The sequence below is a fragment of the Phycodurus eques genome, chromosome 20 (assembly GCF_024500275.1).
Source record: "Phycodurus eques isolate BA_2022a chromosome 20, UOR_Pequ_1.1, whole genome shotgun sequence".
Taxonomy (NCBI): Eukaryota; Metazoa; Chordata; class Actinopteri; order Syngnathiformes; family Syngnathidae; genus Phycodurus; species Phycodurus eques.
This window is the reverse complement of record NC_084544.1, coordinates 4,214,788-4,233,120: the sequence shown is the minus strand read 5'-3', so window position 1 is coordinate 4,233,120 and position 18,333 is coordinate 4,214,788. Positions and strand designations below refer to the sequence as shown.

The following is an 18,333-nucleotide window of genomic DNA, read 5'->3' as shown; positions in this document are numbered from 1 at the left end:
ATATTAGACAAAAATAATTGACACAGCACACAATCTTAGATGATAATACAAGAATACAAACAAAAATGGGGGGGGGGGGGGTGGAAATATCAGGAAAACATTGTAAGTAAATGGTGCATGAGAAATACACAAACATTCAACTAAAAACAGTCATCCAAAACGAATATAATAACAACAATAATAATACATGTGGCATTTTCCCCCATTTTTCCCTCAGTACGCCCGTTAGAGTTTTCCCTAATGAAACACAAATGCGATTTTTTTGGGATTTTTATTATTATTATTATTATTATTTCTTCTCCTTTCTCTCTCTCCTCCCTCCTCTCATATTGGGGCACATAAACAGTAAACCCTTGCCAGGGATTTACATGGCATTTACATAAGGAATGCGAAACACCTACACATGTAACGCAATGCGTCAGAAGCAGATGCTTCGCAGCCTGCGCGGCGCATGTTCGACTTGGCACGCGCAAAGAGAAACAAGTGAGATTCCACAAGTGTCATTGATTTAGGATTTGGAATACCGACAAGGTTTTCATCAAAAGTCCATTGTTTGGAACAATAGTATGCCAACAGGTGGCGCCGTGCCCACCAGGGGCCCTCCATTTGAAACTTGTGTGACGTTATTACTGTATGTTACGTTGTCAAATTCAATCTCCCTATTCTGCTTATAATGATGAATAATGTGGTTCAAATCCCGGCCCCGCTTGTGTGGAGTTTGCAAAAAAAAAAAAAAAAAAAAAAAAGTAAAAGTAGTAAAAACTACAGTATAAGAGAGCTCAATAAAAGGCAATCAACAATAATAATAATAAATAATAAATGGATGGTTGTTGTGGTAAAATATCATTTTGAGGGAATTAAAAAAAATACTGCTTTTACTGCTACTTTACTACTAATACTGATAATACTACTAATACTGATGCTAAGTCTAACACAACTACTAATTGTAATACTTATAATAATAATATTATGAATAAATGGAGAAAAATAGAAAAAGACTTGGATGTATTCCAACAAAACTATTAGTAAATAATAAAAAAATACGAGTTGAAAACATACAAATATTAGACAGAAATAATTGATAATACAAAAATATTACCCAAAATAGTTATATATATATATATTATATATATATATATTAGATGTAAATGTATGATTAGTTAAAAATACAAACAAATACTAAAGAAATTTCCAAGTTCATGATATTTATTATTATTATTATTATTAGTTATAATATTTATTGTACACTATTATACTGTGTATATACAACGTAGTATAACTACATTGTAATAAGAGTGTATTTCTCCTCGCAGGCATATTCTTTATCCTCTGTGGAAAAATGACTAATATTTATGCGTCTTCCTCAGGAACTTACAGTAGTTGTGAAACTCGTCTTCGTTTGTGTCTGCGTGACTGTATCGTACTGACAATTAAGAAAAAAATCTAATTCGTTCTCAAACGAGACAAAAAATTGCCCTCAACGTTTTCTTTGGAAAAAAAAATACAAGGAAATGTCCACCCCTTTAAATAAAATTGTTATCCTTATATTATACAATAGTTTCCCAAAAAAAAAAAAAAAAATGGCCCAAGCACAAGCAATTCAAAACATTCCATGATAAATATGTATGAAAGTGGGCGTTCCGCCCAAGCATTCCAATTTCAAATTTTTCAACAGCACATTGCCAAATCTTAAAGCGTTGTTTGTGCAACAAATGGGTTCCATCTGTTAGGACTTGACGTTACCTGCAGTGTGGATGAAGACGATGGTGATGAGCATGCCGGTGCTTTGCTGCCCTCTATCGGCGAAGCGTCACAACACACTCTTAAAGCGGGCTTTATATGGAACGTTTGATATACCAAATGTTTGGGTTCCTGTCGTGCCTGCCCACTTTTAAGATGTGAAATTTGAGTGAATCTTGAGTTGACTGGCCTTTTCTGAAAATGGATCTGCTTTCCAACCCCGCTGTTACATCACAGCTGGGCTAATTAACATAATAAAGAATGACGTGCATACGTGTATTTGAAACCACATAGCCTTAGGGAAAGCCTGCTTAACTTAATGCAAAGGCACCACTCCATATTTCAAAAAGTGTTTCTTAAATTCAAGTAGAAATGATGACAAACAGAATCCTTTTTTTTTTTTTTTTTTTTCCCGCCCCCATTCTGTGTTTACTTCTTTGTGTTTAAAGGACACTCGCTAACGTTACAATCAAGCGAGTTAAAAAAAAAAAATAGCGTTTGAAAACAACTTTTCACTGCTGGCCGACTGTTGGTACATGTTGTTGTCAGGCGCGCACACACACACACACACACACACATCCATGTGCAGAGGGGTGCAAATGGCATGGGGCTCATCGTGTGTTTGAATTCCACAACGCACAAACGCGAGCGTCGAAACTAGCGCTTTTAGCTGAGTGCCAGAGGTATAATTGCAGCTTCTAATGACAGTCTACTGCCTCTTGTTGTTCCTCCCTACCGCTAATTGACCACATTAAAACAATAACTTGGCATCGGAGTGCAGTTCGAGACGCCATAGGTCTACGTTTACTTAGGTAAAGCACGCAAATTCGACACTTAAGGGCATGAAATGGTCAGTTTGACGCTAAAACAACGTTAGCTCTGTGAAGAAACGTGCAGGCATCAAATGTACAGTACAGTGCTTAACGCATCTATTAGACCTGTTTTTGAAATGGTAAAAATGGGACTAACATGGCCGCTTCAAACCAAAATGGCAGACTTCCTGTGTCTTTTCGGGCATGGTTTCTTGAGACTTTTTTGCGGGTCTGCTCATGGTAGGCCTGCCAACCAAATGTCATGCTCCAGAGGGAAACTGGTTTCGGGGGCTGAATTCACTAAAAGTTGATTTACGAAAATTTCTTGCTTTATGGCAACTGGTCAAAGCCTAACATGGCCGCTTCAAACCAAAAGGGCAGACTTCCTGTGTCTTTCCGTGCATGGTTCCTTGAGACTTTTTTGTGGGTCTACTCATGATGGACATGTCCACCAAATGTCATGTTGCCAAGTGAAACTGGCTTCAGGGGCTGAATTTTCAAGTAATTCCGGGGGGGGCGCTCCTGCACCAAATTGATCATTATTGAATTTGTTACATTTTGTGCCTAAAGCTGATACGGGTGGTGGTCCAATACATCCATGAAGCATCGTATATAATTACATCTGGTGTCGGGTATAGCAAAGACGACGAAAGCGGTGATTCTTGCAAATAAAAACGTAAGAAACTTAATTACATTGCATATTTGTTGCCGTAGAAATGCTCTAAACGCAAATTACTGAACATTCTAAATTGTAATCAATTGTTGTTTAAATTGGAGCCACCACGCGGTTGGATGGTCACCCTCCTCACGGGCGTCCGGTCGGCCCCCCGGTTGGCCACCAGCTCCTGGAGATGCAGGGCTCCCCCTCCGATGAAGCAGAAGGCCGGGCACACCGGGCCCGAGCAGTCCACGTGACCCTCCCACAGGGGGCGCAGGGAGTGGGCGTCGTAGAACGCCACGCGGCCTTTCTCGAAGTCGAGGCACACCCCCAGCCGGGGGGGCAGCGGGTAGGTCAGGCCCACCGGCGGGGACGGAGCGTTGCCGTTGGGGTCCGAGCGTTGCCCGTTGTGGTGGTGGTGGTGGTGGTGGTGGTGGTAGCTGTGCTGGGGCAGGTAGAGCTTCCCCATGCCCATGGTGAGGAAGCAGAAGGGCGGGGCAGAGTCCACGCCGTCCTCCGCACCGCTGTCGTGGCCGCTGTCCGGGTCGTACCTGCAGGGGGAGCCCATCACAGTCACGATTACCCAGACATTATTATCACGGTCCTTCGGAGGCCTCGCCATGAAAATGAATGATCGACTCGAAATTCGGTCTATTCTTAATCGTTGTTTTTTTTAAAAGTATCAGTACCGCTATCAGTATTTGCGATACAAGGCTCTGTTTTACTTGGTATCACGTCAATTTATGGTACTGGCTACTAACCGGGGACTGGCCATGTCTTCTGGTAGATGAAACCACTCCTGCAGTTTGGACTCTAGTCCAACACCGACCTAAAAAGAAAGACAATAGGATTAGTCAGCCCATTAAAGCATCTTCAACTGCGTATACTTAATCTATTAGATTTTTTTTTTAATGTTATGAAAAATGTATATTACATTTAAATGGAAAAGAAATTCACAAAATATTAAAATTAGTTATGCATAAAAACATGTATACATTTAAAAAAAAAAAAAAATCATTGTCCATACACAACTAGCCATGTAGTATATTTTACTGTATTGTTAAAAAAAAGAAAAGTCCAAATTTCCAGTTAAGTCCGGGTGTACCTAATGTTGTGTCCCCTGAGCGTTTCTCCCCAAGCGTTCTCTCGTACCTTGACGAGGTAAGAGCCGGGCTCCACCGAGCACGCCCAGTAATGTCTCCCCTGCGTGATGGCCACGTCTCCCACCAGGAGGTCCGACGTCAGGTGACAGGAAGTGAGCGCGTGGTCGGCGGCCTGCAGCAGGGAGAGGCCGGGGACGCTGCGGGCCGCTCTTTGCTCCTTGCTGACCACCAGCCGGTCGGCGTGGAGACCCCAGCGAGAGTCCAGGTAGAAGTTAAGCACTGGAAGGGGGATGAGGACAGGAAGTCAGGAGCCGGGCGGGGTGGGTATCAATTAAAGGCAAGATGGGAAGAATTTGGAGTGGTACTGAAGTAGATTTGAGGTTAGGGATATTTGTACAGTGGTGCCTTCAAGTTCAACTTTATTCTGGTAAGTACCTATTTCCTGTGCCTACTTCCTGTTTATATTCAATTGCTATTAGCTTGGTAGAATTTTCTCGAAAGAAAAAAAAAAATTGACCCCCGACACCAGTTTCACCAATCGTCATGAAAGTGGGACGCACGAAAAAGTCTCATGGACCCTTGCCCGAAACTGAACAGTCAGTCAGCCATTTTGTTTTAAAGCAGCCATTAGCAGGGCATCCAAGTTTGATAATCATTGGGAGGCTTAGCCACAAATTTCACCAATCAACATAGCACGTTTCTCATGACACAATGTCTGGAAAACCCATGCCTAAAATTTAACAGGAAGTTGGCCATTTTAGTTTGAAGCAGCCATTGGGAGGGAATTCCAGGGCTCGTACTTTGAAGAACTCAAACTAGGGGATTCTCCCAAATAAGCCCCAACCAGAAGCAGGTATCCTAGCCAGATGGGTGAACCCAAATTGCAAAGATTTTTTTGGCTTACGCCGTCTTATGTGGGTGAAGCATGGCGTTGATATTTGATGATCATTTGGAGGTGTCACCATGAAAATGACACCGGTTTCACCTGTGACCACGAAATTTGGTGGGCAAGTCAATCACACCAAGACGAGTGAAAAAAGGACACACAAAAATGAACAGGAAGTTGGCCATTTTGGGTCAATTCCAGGGCTGGTACTTTGATGAACTCCTACTAGGGAATTAGCCCAAGAGGAGCCCCAATCAACATCGAGTATCCTCGAATTGAACTTCAAGGTATCACTGTGTGGACACTGGAGGGATGTCGATCTTTACACTGATCACTCGGGGAGAAGAATACTAATGGTATCACGTGACAGAGTTAAAAAAAAAAAAAATTCAAGAGCAAATACAATTGAGAGAGGGATCGTTTCAATAGCAGGAAGGGGAAAACCTGCAGGGAGTCACTCAAGCGAAACCCCGATTTTAGAAAAGCCCCGGATCGGAATCCGATCTGATTGTTAACCCTCGGGTCTTAACAATCTGAAAACCTCATTACCGCCGAGACTCATCTCGTTAGTGTGCAAAAGATGGGAAAAGCGGCGGATGCGTGGAATGACCACAAAGAGATAGCAAAGAAGGGATCGTCGTATGACGCGGGGGGGGGGGGGGGGGGGGGGGGGGGGGGGGGGGGGGTCCCGGGATATGAATTCTTACGTTCCACAGGAGGCGTGTAGGTGGGTTGGCGGCATGGGAGGAGCGCTGAAGTGGATGACAGGCTGTGAAATGGAAATAACACGTGAGAGAGAGAGATGAGGAAGTGACGAGTGGATGGAAAAGGAATGGGGTGATAAGCAGAAAAGAGAGAGAGGATGAATTACAAACTGTTCACCACGGCTTGAAAAGCATGATTGTCGACGACGCAACCCACCAGATCGTTCCACATTTGTAGCCAATGAAAGCACAATAGCCTAATTAAAAAAACTAAATAATGTTTGAAAACAAATATTTTGAAATGAAATGCGACTGTATTACATCAAAAGTTACAACAGAACTGTACAACGCAAATGTACGTTATGTACAGTTTGAATATTTATTTAGTGATTCTTTGGCGTGCCACCAGAGGGAGCCTACGTACCACTAGTGATACATCTTCCACACTTTGAGAATCGCTGTACTAATTTACCCAATAAAAATACTAAATTCCAGTGGAAGGTTTACACACAAAATGAAAAATAAAGCCTCAGATTTAAGACTAAAATCGAATGTGTATGGTGGCAGTTGGCACTCACGTAATGCACATTATCGCCACCCGCAGGACTGGAGCGGTACTCGATTACCCGACATGTCATGATTTTTCTAATCAGAGCAAGTCGGGACATGTTTCGCATTTTTTGGGCCTTGGCCAGTTTCCTAACCTTTTGGTCTCCCTCACCTGGTGCCGGAGGGGTGTGCAGGTAAACCTCCTCGCTGTACTCGCCGTAGCCCGCCTTGTTGCAGCCCCTCACCCGCAGCACGTACACGCTGTCCATCTCCAGCCTGTCGATGACGGCGCTCGTTGCGCTCACCTCGTCCAGTCGCTGCCAGCCCCAGCGGGCGGCGGCCAGACCTCCCCTGTTGCCGCCCCTGGACGCCCCCCCCGGCACCACACCCCGGCGGCGGTACTCCACCGAGTAGTGCCAGGCGGGCGCCGATTCCGGGGGCAGACGCCAGCTCAGGTAGAGCTGGTCGTAGGCCAGGGAGTGCTGGGTGTCGAGGACTGGGGCCAAAGGAGCTGTGGCGACCAAAAGGAAAAGAACAGCGTTTCATTTAGAATGACAATAGAACAAACTTAAATTGAAAAAAAATGTAAATCAAATGTAATAAATGTAACTATAAGATTTGGAAAAAAATGCAAAGAAAAAACACATTTTTCAGAAAAAAAACCCCCAAAAAAGTACAGTCCATGTAATTCAATATTTTTTCGAAAATTAACAATTTTCTTGTATTTAGGAAGAAAATGCTAAAATATGAATTAAAAATCACGGTGACAAATACTGCAGTTTTACAACATAAATAAAAATAGTAGTTTCTTTTCTTTTTCTTTTCGTTTTTAAATCAGAATCAGAATCATCTTTATTTGCCAAGTATGTCCACAACACACAAGGAATTTGTCTCCGGTAGTTGGAGCCGCTCTAGTACGACAACAGACGGTCAATTGACACGGAACACTTTGGAGACAGAAAGACATTGACAAAAAACAATTGTGCAAAAAGATGCAACAAATTTAGTGTAACTTTGAACCAAACTGTATTTGGTGGAGTTGATTTGCTCCGTAATGTATTATTTAACTTATTATAAAAAAGAACTTCAAGATTGAAAATGCGAATGTGAATTACACATTTAAAAATAATATTTTTGCAACTTAATATTTGCAGAACAATTTATTTGAACTCAATTATTTTTGTTTTAAGGGAAATCGTAACCGAAAGTCAAATATGAACGGGGAAAAAAAGGGACAAATACAGTAAAGGTTTATTGCACAATAGCTATAATGCAGTTTATGAATACATAAATTCTTTTATTTTTGTATTTTTTTATTTATTTTTTGTCTTGTCCTTACCTTGGATAAAATTCAGCTCCGTGAGCAGTTTGAGTTCTTTGGATACATCCAGCTGGAAATGCCTGAAGGACGGATCAGCGGCCAGAGCAAAATGCTGAAGGTTCTCAATCGCTTTGCTGAACCTGGAACAAAAATGAGTCGAAGCGTCAAACTTCGCCGCCACGCTCCGCCCGCACGTAACCACCTGTGTCGTTCATCTGGTTCCGATTTGGTAGCAATCAGACAAAATCTCTCGACCAAATTTGTCTTTGAAGGTCCCCTGAAAATGCTCCAAATTTGACCCTAAAATGGCCTCTTCAAACCAAAAATGGCAGACTTCCTGTTTTTTTTTTCTGGGAATGGCTTTTTGGGACTTTTTTTGCGCGCGTCTACCCGAATTGCAAATTGTACGTTCCTCAGTGAAAGTGGCTTCAGGGGCTGAGTTGATAAAACATTCCAGACCCTGAATGGTCACTTGCAACCAAAACGGCAGACTGCCTGTGCTTTTTCGGGCGTGCATTCTTGCTCACGATAGACACAGACTACCGTATTTCATGTTGCTAAGTGAAAGTGGCTTCCGGGGCTGAATTTAAAAAGAAAATTTCCATAACTTAAAATGTCTGCTTCAACACAAAATGGCACACGTCGTATGCCTTTTCGTGCATGGTTACTTGCCTCACTAATTATATTTCTTTGTTGTGGCCCGAGAGTCTAAAACATCATCCAAATAAAAACCAAACCAAAACCAGGAAGCGTTCCCAGAGAACAAGAGTCGTTTTGTTTCCTTTCACGGCGCACCTGTTATGCGTCTGGCGAGCGGCCTGCACAAAGCAGGGCTGGTCCGTCTCCTTCAGCAGCTCCTGCGAGAAGGCGACGAGCCCGGCGTGCTCCATCAAGCTCCGCCGCTCCGCCACTTGAGCGGCCAGCGCCTCGCCGCGCTTGTGCCGCGCCGCCTCCAGCGCCTGGGTGAGCGAGGAATGGCGCTCGGCCAGCGCCGCCGTCAGGTCCCTGATGCTCTGGGCCAGCTGCTCGCGGGCCGACACGCTGTTCACCTGCACCGTTCGCCGTCATTTGTCCTGCGTTATTTTGGTTGTGTCGCCAGAACAAGTAGTACGACGTTGTTGTTGCTGTGCGCCCGTTGTTCTCTCATCACTCCCCGGGAGTCTCTACCTCCAAGCTTTGCCCGCACACAGTGACGGAAGACTTAAATAGTGTTGCCTCTCTGTCTAATATATGTGGGTTAAATTTGGGAGCAATATACACATAATCTGTAGGATGGGATTTTCTTCAAAGGACCCAAAAATGGCCACTTCATATCAAAATGGCTGCCTTCCTGTGTCTTTTCAACTATGGCTTCTTGAAGCTTTTTTTGTGCATCTACACATGATAGACACGCCTACCAAATTTCAAACTTGCTATCGGGGCTGATTTTTATTTTGTTTAAATACTGTATTCCAGTAAGTGATAATCAGTAGTGATTGAGACATCTGCAGCGACCGAAAAGCCTCGCAGTGTCAGGGCGATGCTTTTTTAAATGCCCATTTAGTGGAACTCTTTACTCGAAATGCCTCGCATTACTGCATTAAAATGATTTTCGTCCATGTCTAACATCATTTCCTGCGTGTATGCTTTGCTAATCACCTCAGTCTGAGTGATGGCGCTCTCCAGTTGCGTAATCTGAGCCAGCACCGTGTCCTGGTTGGACAGAATGTAGTTCATCTCTTTTGTAATCTTCTCCTATTCCCCCCCAGCCCCCCCACCAGAAAAAAAACAAAAAAACAACAACACATCAATCACAAAATGAGACAATCGCAGGGTTTTGTTTCAACTGATGCTTAAAAAGACGAATTTGTGAATACATACGAAGGGGTTGCTGTACCTTGAGGGCTTGGTAGGCCTGAGCCACGGGCAGGATCTTGTGTCCCGTGTGCGTGCGACGCAGTTTGCAGAGCGGACAAAGCAGCCGCTGACAGGACCTGCAGTAGAACTGCAGTTTCTCCTGGTCGTGCTCCGTGCAAGTCAAAACCTGAGGAGCGAGATGAATTCAGACGCACGGCACCCAAGAGGGCTGGGATAATATAGCGAGGGCGGCGTGTTGCCTTGGGTCTAAAGTTGAGCGTGGGCAGGATGTGCTCGTGCTGCGCCCGCGGCGTCCCCCACGGGTGGTAGAGCTTGAAGCACTCGTTACAGAAGTTGGCCCTGCAGTCGCCGCAGCCCTTGGTGGCCTCCAGGGCCTGCGGGGGCTTGCAGAACTGGCACATGATGGCCACGCTGCCCAGGCTCACCGTGTGCCGGTACCTGTCGACGCAGGTAGGGGGCGACAGAGAACAAACAAGGTGTGTTGTTTGGTTTGTTCGTCGAGATTACGCCCAAAAGCAACATTACGTCAAAGTTTGTGGCGTAAAGTCGACGGTGCAGTTCGTCGGCTTGCATGGGGACGCCGCGGTCGATGCATTTACTGCTCGGCATCTGCAAAGCTCTAGTTCGAGGTGAATGTCTTTACTCTAGAGCAGATGTGGCCTCTGTAAAGCTGACGTTCACGCTGGAGATTGTCGGCTTGCGCTGGGGGACGAAGTGATCCACCGGAGTCACCCGATACAAGTATGTGTCACGGTAGTCGTAGCATATGCCGCTTTTAGCGCGAGTGTGCGTAGCGGACCGACCTCTCCACGATGCGCTCCAGGGTGAGGTTCCGCAAGCAGTCGGTGAGGCCTTTCTCGCCCAGCTCCACGTCACGGCCGCAGGGCACGCAGGTGAACATCATGGCAAGGGGCGGGCCCTCCTTGCGCCGCCGCCCCGGGTACCCCGGCGAGCGGGGCGTGGACGGAGAAGGCGAGTGGGGACCTCGAAAACCGGAAGCAGATGGAAGACACTTACGCAACGGCGGGTACACCCAATGAGAGCCAACGCGAGAGAAAATGGCGGCCTCTGCTCTAAGAGAAGCCATCCCAAAAATGAAATGGGTTCTCACCCGCCCGGAGCACCCTGTCGATGGGCCGCTGCTCGGCTTTGGGCGTGGGCCTGCGCAGCTGTCGGGGGGAGCGCGTGTTGGGCGTGGAGGCCGGGGAGTTTGGCTCGGCGGGGAGGTCCGGATGCGGGTACCCGCTGGCCACCAGGACCTCGCAGGCGCACATGAGGCACACGCTGTGGAGGCACGGCAGCACCACGGGCTGCTTGACGATGTCCTTGCACACGGGGCAGTGCAGCTCGTGCTCCAGGCTCTTCATGTTGGACTGCAGCGGGGGGAACAAATCGAAGTAATTGAACGAGGAGAACAGTTTATTCCACTCCAGAGGGCGTAATGCAGCAAAATGGAGATTGTGGAGTCTAATATTGCAAAATCCAGAGCTAAAGTATAACAACAATGGAGGAGAACGAGACTGTTCTGTATTTACTTCTCAGTAAGAAGACGCCTTTTACTGTAGGGGGCACTGTGCAACCAAGGGGAGACTGTGGAGTCTAATTCAGTAGTATCCAGAGCTTTTTTTTTTTTTTTTTTTTTTATATATAAACTTTCTTTAGGTTTAGGGCATTCAACTTGGGATGCTCCACCACGTGAATAACACGAGAAAGTAGAGGCCGTAGCACCGTGGGTCATCATCCTTGTTAAAAATGCATAAAGTGCAGATATGAAATATTGATAATAAAGCCCAGTCTTCCATTTAGAGCAGCAAGCTTAATACATTTCTCACCAATTTTTGCAAGGGTGTGTACTGTATTCTTGTGAAAGTCTTTCTATTTTAGGGGTCCCGAATAAGTCGTAAAATTAATACGTACGTAATAATTAGTACGTTGCGCGTCTGCCTTCTCCGCGTGATGTGCATGCACTCACAGCCAACAACGAGGCGCTCTAAAGTGGTCATGCCAAGGCAAAGCCTTTGTTCCATGTGCTGGTTTTCATGTCAGGGAAAAAAAAGCAAATATTCAACCTCGCTCTCTTGATTTCTCGACACGACGTTGCTCGCACTCACGGCGAGCAACGAGGCGCTCTGATGTGGCCGCGCCATCGGACTATTCGAAGGGAATCTCTCATTTCAGACCGTAGGCATAGCCCGCTAGCTAACGGCACGTTGCGTATGCGTCGGATAACCGCCGATGCCAACGAAAGCGCTCAAGTTCTTGTCTCCCTTAATTGGTCGTTAAAATGACCATTTATGAACTACAAATGATGTATCTTTGTTCATCCCTCTATGCCTGTGACATAAAACGACAGGCAGAACAATGAAATGCTCTTCCACTAGATGGCAGAAGTTGCAATTAACCCGTGTATCGGCTTTTCCGGATATTTTTGTTTGGTGGTGTGCCGTGAGATGTTTCGGAAGTAAAATGTTGCTCAGTCGGTCCTGCTGTTGAGCAAATGCTCAAGGGTAAGAGAATGACGGCCAATCGGGGAAGGCCTCGCTTCGCGCAAAACCTCAGCAAGAGGATGACAGCGGGTGACATCACGAGTTTAAGTCACGATCTGACATGCGGGAACGCTTATGCCAGCACTCCGTGCAGCACAGTCGGCACTTTTCTACCCATAAAACGGCACACCGGACCTCCGCCGAATACCATCTGGATGGCTAATAGATGCAAAAAAAAAAAAAAAAAAAAAAACCGGCATACAGTATAAACCCATAGGCCGCTACTCGTAATAAAACCAACCTGCTTGGTCATAACCTAATTTCTCCGTTCCCTTTTGTCTCCAATGTCATCCTGTCGCTGTCTTTTTCTCGTTTTAGAATGCCAGCAATCTCTGCATCTAAAAAGCGGCTGCCGCTGCCGTAGCGCGTCCTTACCTTCACCTGCGGGAACCTTGGCGCCATGACAGTTTACAGGCACGCACGCACGTTCGACGCAACGGCTTCACCGAGGGGAGGGGGCGAGGGGGTGGGAGCGAGGGCGATGGAGGGGGAGGGGCGAGCACAGTCTTGTTAATATTCATATATTTCCTCATAAAAACGCATAAAGCGCCTATCTGACAATGTTATGTCGAACCGAATAGGCATCGTGCGATTGTGATTTATAGCCCTCCCTTCGAACATGCATTGGCGCAGCATCCAGCTCTGTCGTCTCCATGGTAACGAGCATCCCTTGGAGACGGTACATTCTCGACCCGCACTGGCTGCAGCCATTTTGCTTACATTTTTTTTATTTATAATCCCATCAGGGAAGATATTTGGCACGTAATCAGACATTAAATCAACATGTCTGATCCCGAAAAAAATATCATAAATACTGTACGTGAGGCAATATGCTCTCTGTAGATGTGCTCGAGCAGCAATTGACTGTTGCTGCCCTATCAAACGCATTACCCTTTAATGGATATATTTTTTTCTATTTAGACACAAATTGAATAAATTGAGCAGGCCAACAGCTTGGAAACGGCCATCAAAATGGCGTGCATCTGCTAAAAATAGCCTCAAAATACACGTTCAATACAAATAGAAGGTGTAAATGTGCATATTTACTCACGCTGATGCGGACCAGAGCGTCCATGTTCGACGTGGCTGCCTTCAAATCCATCGCGTCCATATTTTAGCAGCTTGTTGACAACATCTCCAAAAAAAGCTGCCGGTAATCTGCCATAGTACGTACATACACGCACACGCACGCACACACGCGGGCGCGCGCACGCACACACACACACGCATGAAAAAACAAGTATGACTCTTCCGCTGTTCAAATGACGTTATCGTTCACTAAATTACTAGTTTTACAAATGCACTATTTTTTTTTTTTCCCCTTCAATGTAATGCAGGAGATTCGGTCTGGCCCTAAAACTACCGTCCACGGTAAGCCACGCCCACTTAATGTAGGAACCAATCGCTTTCTAGGCTGATTCATTTGAAGTATTTTATTTTTAAAATTATTTCAGATTTGACTATCACCACTTTAATTCACAATATTTCTTTCTCCGGTCGTTTTTTGTTTTTAATAAAAAACGTAATATTTGTTCTCTGTTGTTTCGCGTGTTAACCACCAGATGGCGCCCAACTCCCCTATTTCCACCTCTGACCGGGTTATTTATTTATTTATTTTTTAACAATCCAAACGCCACTAGTGCACTTTATGTTGCATATGTGGTTGATGTCCTTAGTCTCCACGAAATATCAAAAACATTTTTTTTTGTGTTGTCAATCCAGACTTTCTGAGGATTTGCTGACTCAGTGATTCGATCACCGAGCGCGTGTCTGCAGACCGCTGCGTCACTCTCGTCGCACTCCGATGAGTCCGGTGCGAGTCGTCGACATCCTACCACTCCCTCTCCCACTCCCCACAGTCCAAAGTTTATTTGCGGCGGATGTCTGCTTGTGGGTTCGCTCACTTTTGACGCACACGCAGCGCAGCAGGGCGGGGCCTGCCTATAAAAAAAACACACAAAAAAACCCCCGAGCTGCACTTCTGAGCACAGCGTCTCCCGACCTCATCTGACTCCGAGCCCTTTTTACACGGTAAGAATTTTCGCATTCATCCTCGCATGTTAATTATCAAACCTTTCATGGCTCAGCCTGCAGCTAAGTTGTGTAAAAAGGCTTATTTTGTAATTGTGTGTGTGGAAAAAAAAAAAAAAAAAAGAACATTATGTTAAGTTTTTTTGTTTGCTCTTTAGGCTGGGCCTGGCATGCTAACACAATCTTTAAGTAAAAGGTGTGGCCCTTGTAAGGGTATCTTACTGGAGCAAAGTCAGTTTTGTTGTAAAAGTGCTCCACTGTTTGAATTCAATCTTTAACATTAAGAGGGGGGATGAGAGGGGGGGGGGGGGGGGGCACACATTTTCCACACATAACTACTGTGAGTTGCAGACAGTTTCGTCATCTGTGAGCAGGCTTCTTTTTTTCTTCTTTTTTCCCCCCTTAACCCTTCACTGGGACTCAGCCCCCAAATGTTTTTTTTTTCTTTGCATGATGTGTCACCGCATTCCAACATGGGACAATAACGGCAAAAAAGAGCGTTTTCCAAAAGTCTGAACACCCATATTAAGAAGCAGATTTGGGCTCGTGAAAGACAAACAATAGAAACTAAGCATGAGGAAAAACTTGATTCAAGGCGGTTGTCTGGACAAAAACGGCATTAGCCAGTCCACAAAGCACATATGTATGCAATGCGCTACAGTATAGAAAGACAAGGAAAAGTGTTTCTTCCGACTCCAGAGTCACTTGCGACTACGTTGCCTCCTATTTTTCATGACGTCAGGCCCATGCGATTAGAAATGAATTGGAATGAATTGACATATTGCACAGTTGACCGACTCTGAATCGAACACGCGTCGCCCTCAGTGCGAATCCAACCCGAGCGAGCATGCCTTCACAACTGGAGACGGCCATGGAGTCCCTCATCTTGGTGTTCCACCGCTACGCCTCGAAGGACGGCAAGACCGGCACCCTCAACCGGCGGGCTATGCGGGACCTGATGAATAACGAGCTGTCCAACTTTTTAAAGGTGCGCCATCGATGCGTGGCTCGTTTTGCATCTTTTTGCGTCAGTGAACCCCCGTCGATCAGACCTACCTACGATAAGTGGAAAATCTGCAATATAGAGAGACCATAGGGGGAAAAAAAAACCAGCAATGTTATATAGTTTTACACCTACCTGTATAATGCAGACCTATGGGTATACAAAGAAGACCGTTACTCAGTAAACTGCAGTAATGCTAGTCATTTTTCACAGAAGATAAGGAATGTATGTCTGTGAATATTACCTTGTCTGTCTACATTAGTTGCTGCAGCATCAGAGTTCAAATATCTGTTGCTTAACAGGTTACAACACCACAACATTGTTAGTTTCGTTAGCCGATCTATGGCATTTTATGTTATGTGTTTGCTTTAAGCTAGGGGACTTAGCTGGGGCAAAGTTACGTGGTTGTTTTAAACGCGCAACGTGTAATTCTCTTTGTTTTATGTCGATGCAAAAAACAGCTTGAAGATTTTATGTATTTATTGTTTTTGAATAATTGTTTACTATCTGCTCAACTGCTACTTGGTGTCAAGTTCGCTGCCACCATCGAGCGCTCGTATCTCAAATTTCTGCTCGCAAGTTGAATCAAATAATTGGCCAAGCGACGGCTTGCGTCGCATATATTTCATGAGTCCGGTCACTTGTTAGTTGAGGTACTGTATGTCAAAGTATCCAAAATGTTCAAGCAAACCATATTATTTTGTCAAAAGAAAGTCCGCTAGCTTAATGTGAATTGCCATAGACAGGCTAATGGAGTTTGGCCTAGATGTTATCGTAATTCTGAACCTTAAAACAACTGCTGCTTGACTCACACAGAGCAGCAACACATACAACAATACTGACAGGCATATATTCTCTCTGCTCTGCGCAGTGCCAGAAGGACCCGGCCGCCGTGGACAAGATCATGAAGGACCTGGACACCAACGGGGACGGGCAAGTGGACTTTGAGGAGTTTGTGTCCCTGGTGGTGGGGCTGTCCATTGCATGCGAGCAATGCTATCAGGCGCGCATGAAGAACGCCGCCCAGAAGAAGTAGAAGAAACGGTTTCCAGAAGAGAACATCATTCCGTAAAGCATTTCATTGTCTTTTTTTTTTTAATGTCCATTAAAATGTCTCAAAGGATTTCAAACCCACCACAAATGACTGCCGTTGTTTTATTGTTCTTCTTGTGTGACACGTTTCCTTGGAAACCGTGTATGACAATACACTAGCATCATCATATGTTGCCGACGATTATGACAAGAATTGATCAATTGTAAGACGTCAACATATGTGAGCGAAGAGAAAACAAGCGTGTTGAAGGTCGCCAGCACATCATAAATAATATCGATTTTGTGTATCGATACCGTATCGTCAGCGATAACAATACATTGCAATGTCGATAGTTGATGTGCTGATATTGATGCTGTATCATTAGCTACACACAACACATTGCGATGTCAATATCCAATGCCGGTGTATCAATACCATATAGTTTACAATAGCAATATTTCAATAGTTGATGCTGGTCTATTGATACGGTACCGTTAGCTTTACTAATACAATGTGTCAATATCTGATGCAGTAGTATCGATACAAAACATTGCATTGTCATGATTTCATGCTGATGTATTGTGAGCTATAAGGCTACCCCACAGCAATATCAAAATATTTGATGGTGACATAGCAATAGTTGTTGGCACCGTATCGTGATTTCTAAAGATACAACATGTTGACATTTGACACTGCTGTAACCATACTGCAATGACGAAACGTAATAACGATATGTCCCGATGTTGATATTCGACGCCATTTTATGATCTTTAAGGATATGCAATGTCGATATTTTGCGCTGTTTTGATACCGTATCGTGAGCTTTAAGAATACGGCACGTTGCGATGTCAATATTTAACACCCGCAGAAGTACACGGTCTGTTGCTGCTGCTGTAGCGTATCGTGAGCTATAAGATTCAGATACCACGTTGCAATGTTAATATTTTATGCCTGTATCGATAATCTCTAATAATATGATGGATTGTGATGTCGATATTTGACGCTGGCATACCACTGCTCTTTTGTGAGCGAAACGATACATCCCAATGTTGATATTGCAACTCTGGTGTATCGTCGATACCGTATCGTGATCCACGCGGATACGATATGTCTCCATGTTGATATTTGATGCCTGCATCGCGAGCTATAACAATGTTGGCATTTCATGCTGGTACATATGATACTGTATCAGGAGGGATAATACTGTAACATTATGAAGCATGAAAATGCTCATTTGTCCCGCCCTTATAGGTGCAACGGGCTAACCCCCACCTGCAGTTTAAGCAACATGGGAGTCAAAGTGCAGACGAGCCGCACCCCATTTTTTGTTGATACCAATTTATCGCTATGCTGGGGAATCGCTGGAATGTTCCGCGCACACGCTCTCTCCGTTATAGCATGGTTTAAGTCTCATGGAGGCCGCTGGTGACTGTGAGGAAAGACGCCTTATGAGTCAACGGTTTTTTTCCACTCAATACCGTTCTTTGTGCCTCACGTCAGCCGAACGTTCTTGTGTAACGCCGCGGGACGGGGGGACGGTACGAGCCAACTTCTACCAATCAAATGCAGGCCCCCTTGGATTGTTGTTAAAATGCACTTCTTAAATGTTGTACTCCGTGATTGGTTTGATTGGAAACATGTGCTGCAAGAACTTTCCAACCTCAGACAAAGAAAACTAAACAAAAAAAGGAGCCTGGAAGTCACAAATCGGGGCACAAGAGTCTTACCAGTTACACACGCCCTCTTGCCAGTTGTCATAGTTACAATGCAAACATAGGCAGGTTGCTAGGTTACAATGCAACGTGTCTCTACGTGTCTGTGTGTGTATTGCTTTGTTTTTTCTGAGAGTGCAGTGCTGCATTCTGACCACTAGATGGCATAAAAGAAACAACAATGTTAAATGTGCCATCGGGGTCATAATTCAGCATTAACACGCTCACGCACAGTAGTAGAATTCCTCCACTCACACACTACTAAAACGCTCTCACACACCCTACTGAAATCCTCTCAATCACAAAAGGGAAACACTCTCACACGCACGATTGAAATAATCTCACTCGTCAGACTGAGATGTGCTCATCTGGATATAC

At 44.9% G+C, this 18,333-nt stretch overlaps 2 protein-coding genes across 6 annotated transcripts; one reads left to right on the top strand and one right to left on the bottom strand.

Moving 5' to 3' along the window:
- Window positions 1–2,521: 2,521 nt before the first annotated feature.
- Window positions 2,522–13,560, bottom strand: trim46b (tripartite motif containing 46b). Of its 4 annotated transcripts, none has more exons than XM_061664307.1 (12): window positions 13,228–13,560; window positions 10,742–11,003; window positions 10,434–10,614; window positions 9,870–10,068; window positions 9,650–9,796; window positions 9,412–9,507; window positions 8,569–8,822; window positions 7,792–7,913; window positions 6,625–6,963; window positions 4,363–4,592; window positions 3,972–4,039; window positions 2,522–3,761 (listed from the first exon to the last, which is right to left on the bottom strand). In XM_061664307.1, exons 1-12 carry the CDS (start codon window positions 13,285–13,287, stop codon window positions 3,308–3,310), a joined length of 2,412 nt encoding a protein of 803 aa, XP_061520291.1. In that variant the 5' UTR covers window positions 13,288–13,560; the 3' UTR covers window positions 2,522–3,307. The 4 variants fall into 4 exon arrangements, with proteins under 4 accessions (XP_061520291.1, XP_061520292.1, XP_061520293.1 ...); XM_061664308.1 differs by lacking the exon at window positions 13,228–13,560 and adding an exon at window positions 12,552–12,610; XM_061664309.1 differs by lacking the exon at window positions 13,228–13,560 and adding an exon at window positions 12,418–12,470.
- Window positions 13,561–14,028: 468 nt separating this feature from the next.
- On the top strand, window positions 14,029–16,324 carry LOC133395432 (protein S100-A1-like). Of its 2 annotated transcripts, none has more exons than XM_061664312.1 (3): window positions 14,029–14,207; window positions 14,997–15,195; window positions 16,082–16,324. In XM_061664312.1, the coding sequence occupies exons 2-3, from the start codon at window positions 15,055–15,057 to the stop codon at window positions 16,244–16,246; spliced, it is 306 nt and encodes a 101-aa protein (XP_061520296.1). In that variant the 5' UTR covers window positions 14,029–14,207; window positions 14,997–15,054; the 3' UTR covers window positions 16,247–16,324. The 2 variants fall into 2 exon arrangements, with proteins under 2 accessions (XP_061520296.1, XP_061520295.1); XM_061664311.1 differs by having other exon boundaries at window positions 14,032–14,207; window positions 15,033–15,195; window positions 16,082–16,321.
- Window positions 16,325–18,333: the final 2,009 nt, after the last annotated feature.

What these genes read in the sequence shown, in the direction of transcription:
- trim46b (XM_061664307.1), bottom strand. Translation starts at nt 13,287, where the DNA reads ATGGACGCGATGGATTTGAAGGCAGCCACGTCGAACATGGACGCTCTG. An exon ending in GCGCCATCACTCAGACTGAG is followed by an intron (nt 8,823 to 9,411) that starts GTGATTAGCAAA and finishes CGAACGGTGCAG; the next exon opens with GTGAACAGCGTGTCGGCCCG. An exon ending in GAAGACATGGCCAGTCCCCG is followed by an intron (nt 3,762 to 3,971) that starts GTTAGTAGCCAG and finishes CTCCCCCTGCAG; the next exon opens with GTACGACCCGGACAGCGGCC.
- LOC133395432 (XM_061664312.1), top strand. Translation starts at nt 15,055, where the DNA reads ATGCCTTCACAACTGGAGACGGCCATGGAGTCCCTCATCTTGGTGTTC. An exon ending in AGCTGTCCAACTTTTTAAAG is followed by an intron (nt 15,196 to 16,081) that starts GTGCGCCATCGA and finishes TGCTCTGCGCAG; the next exon opens with TGCCAGAAGGACCCGGCCGC.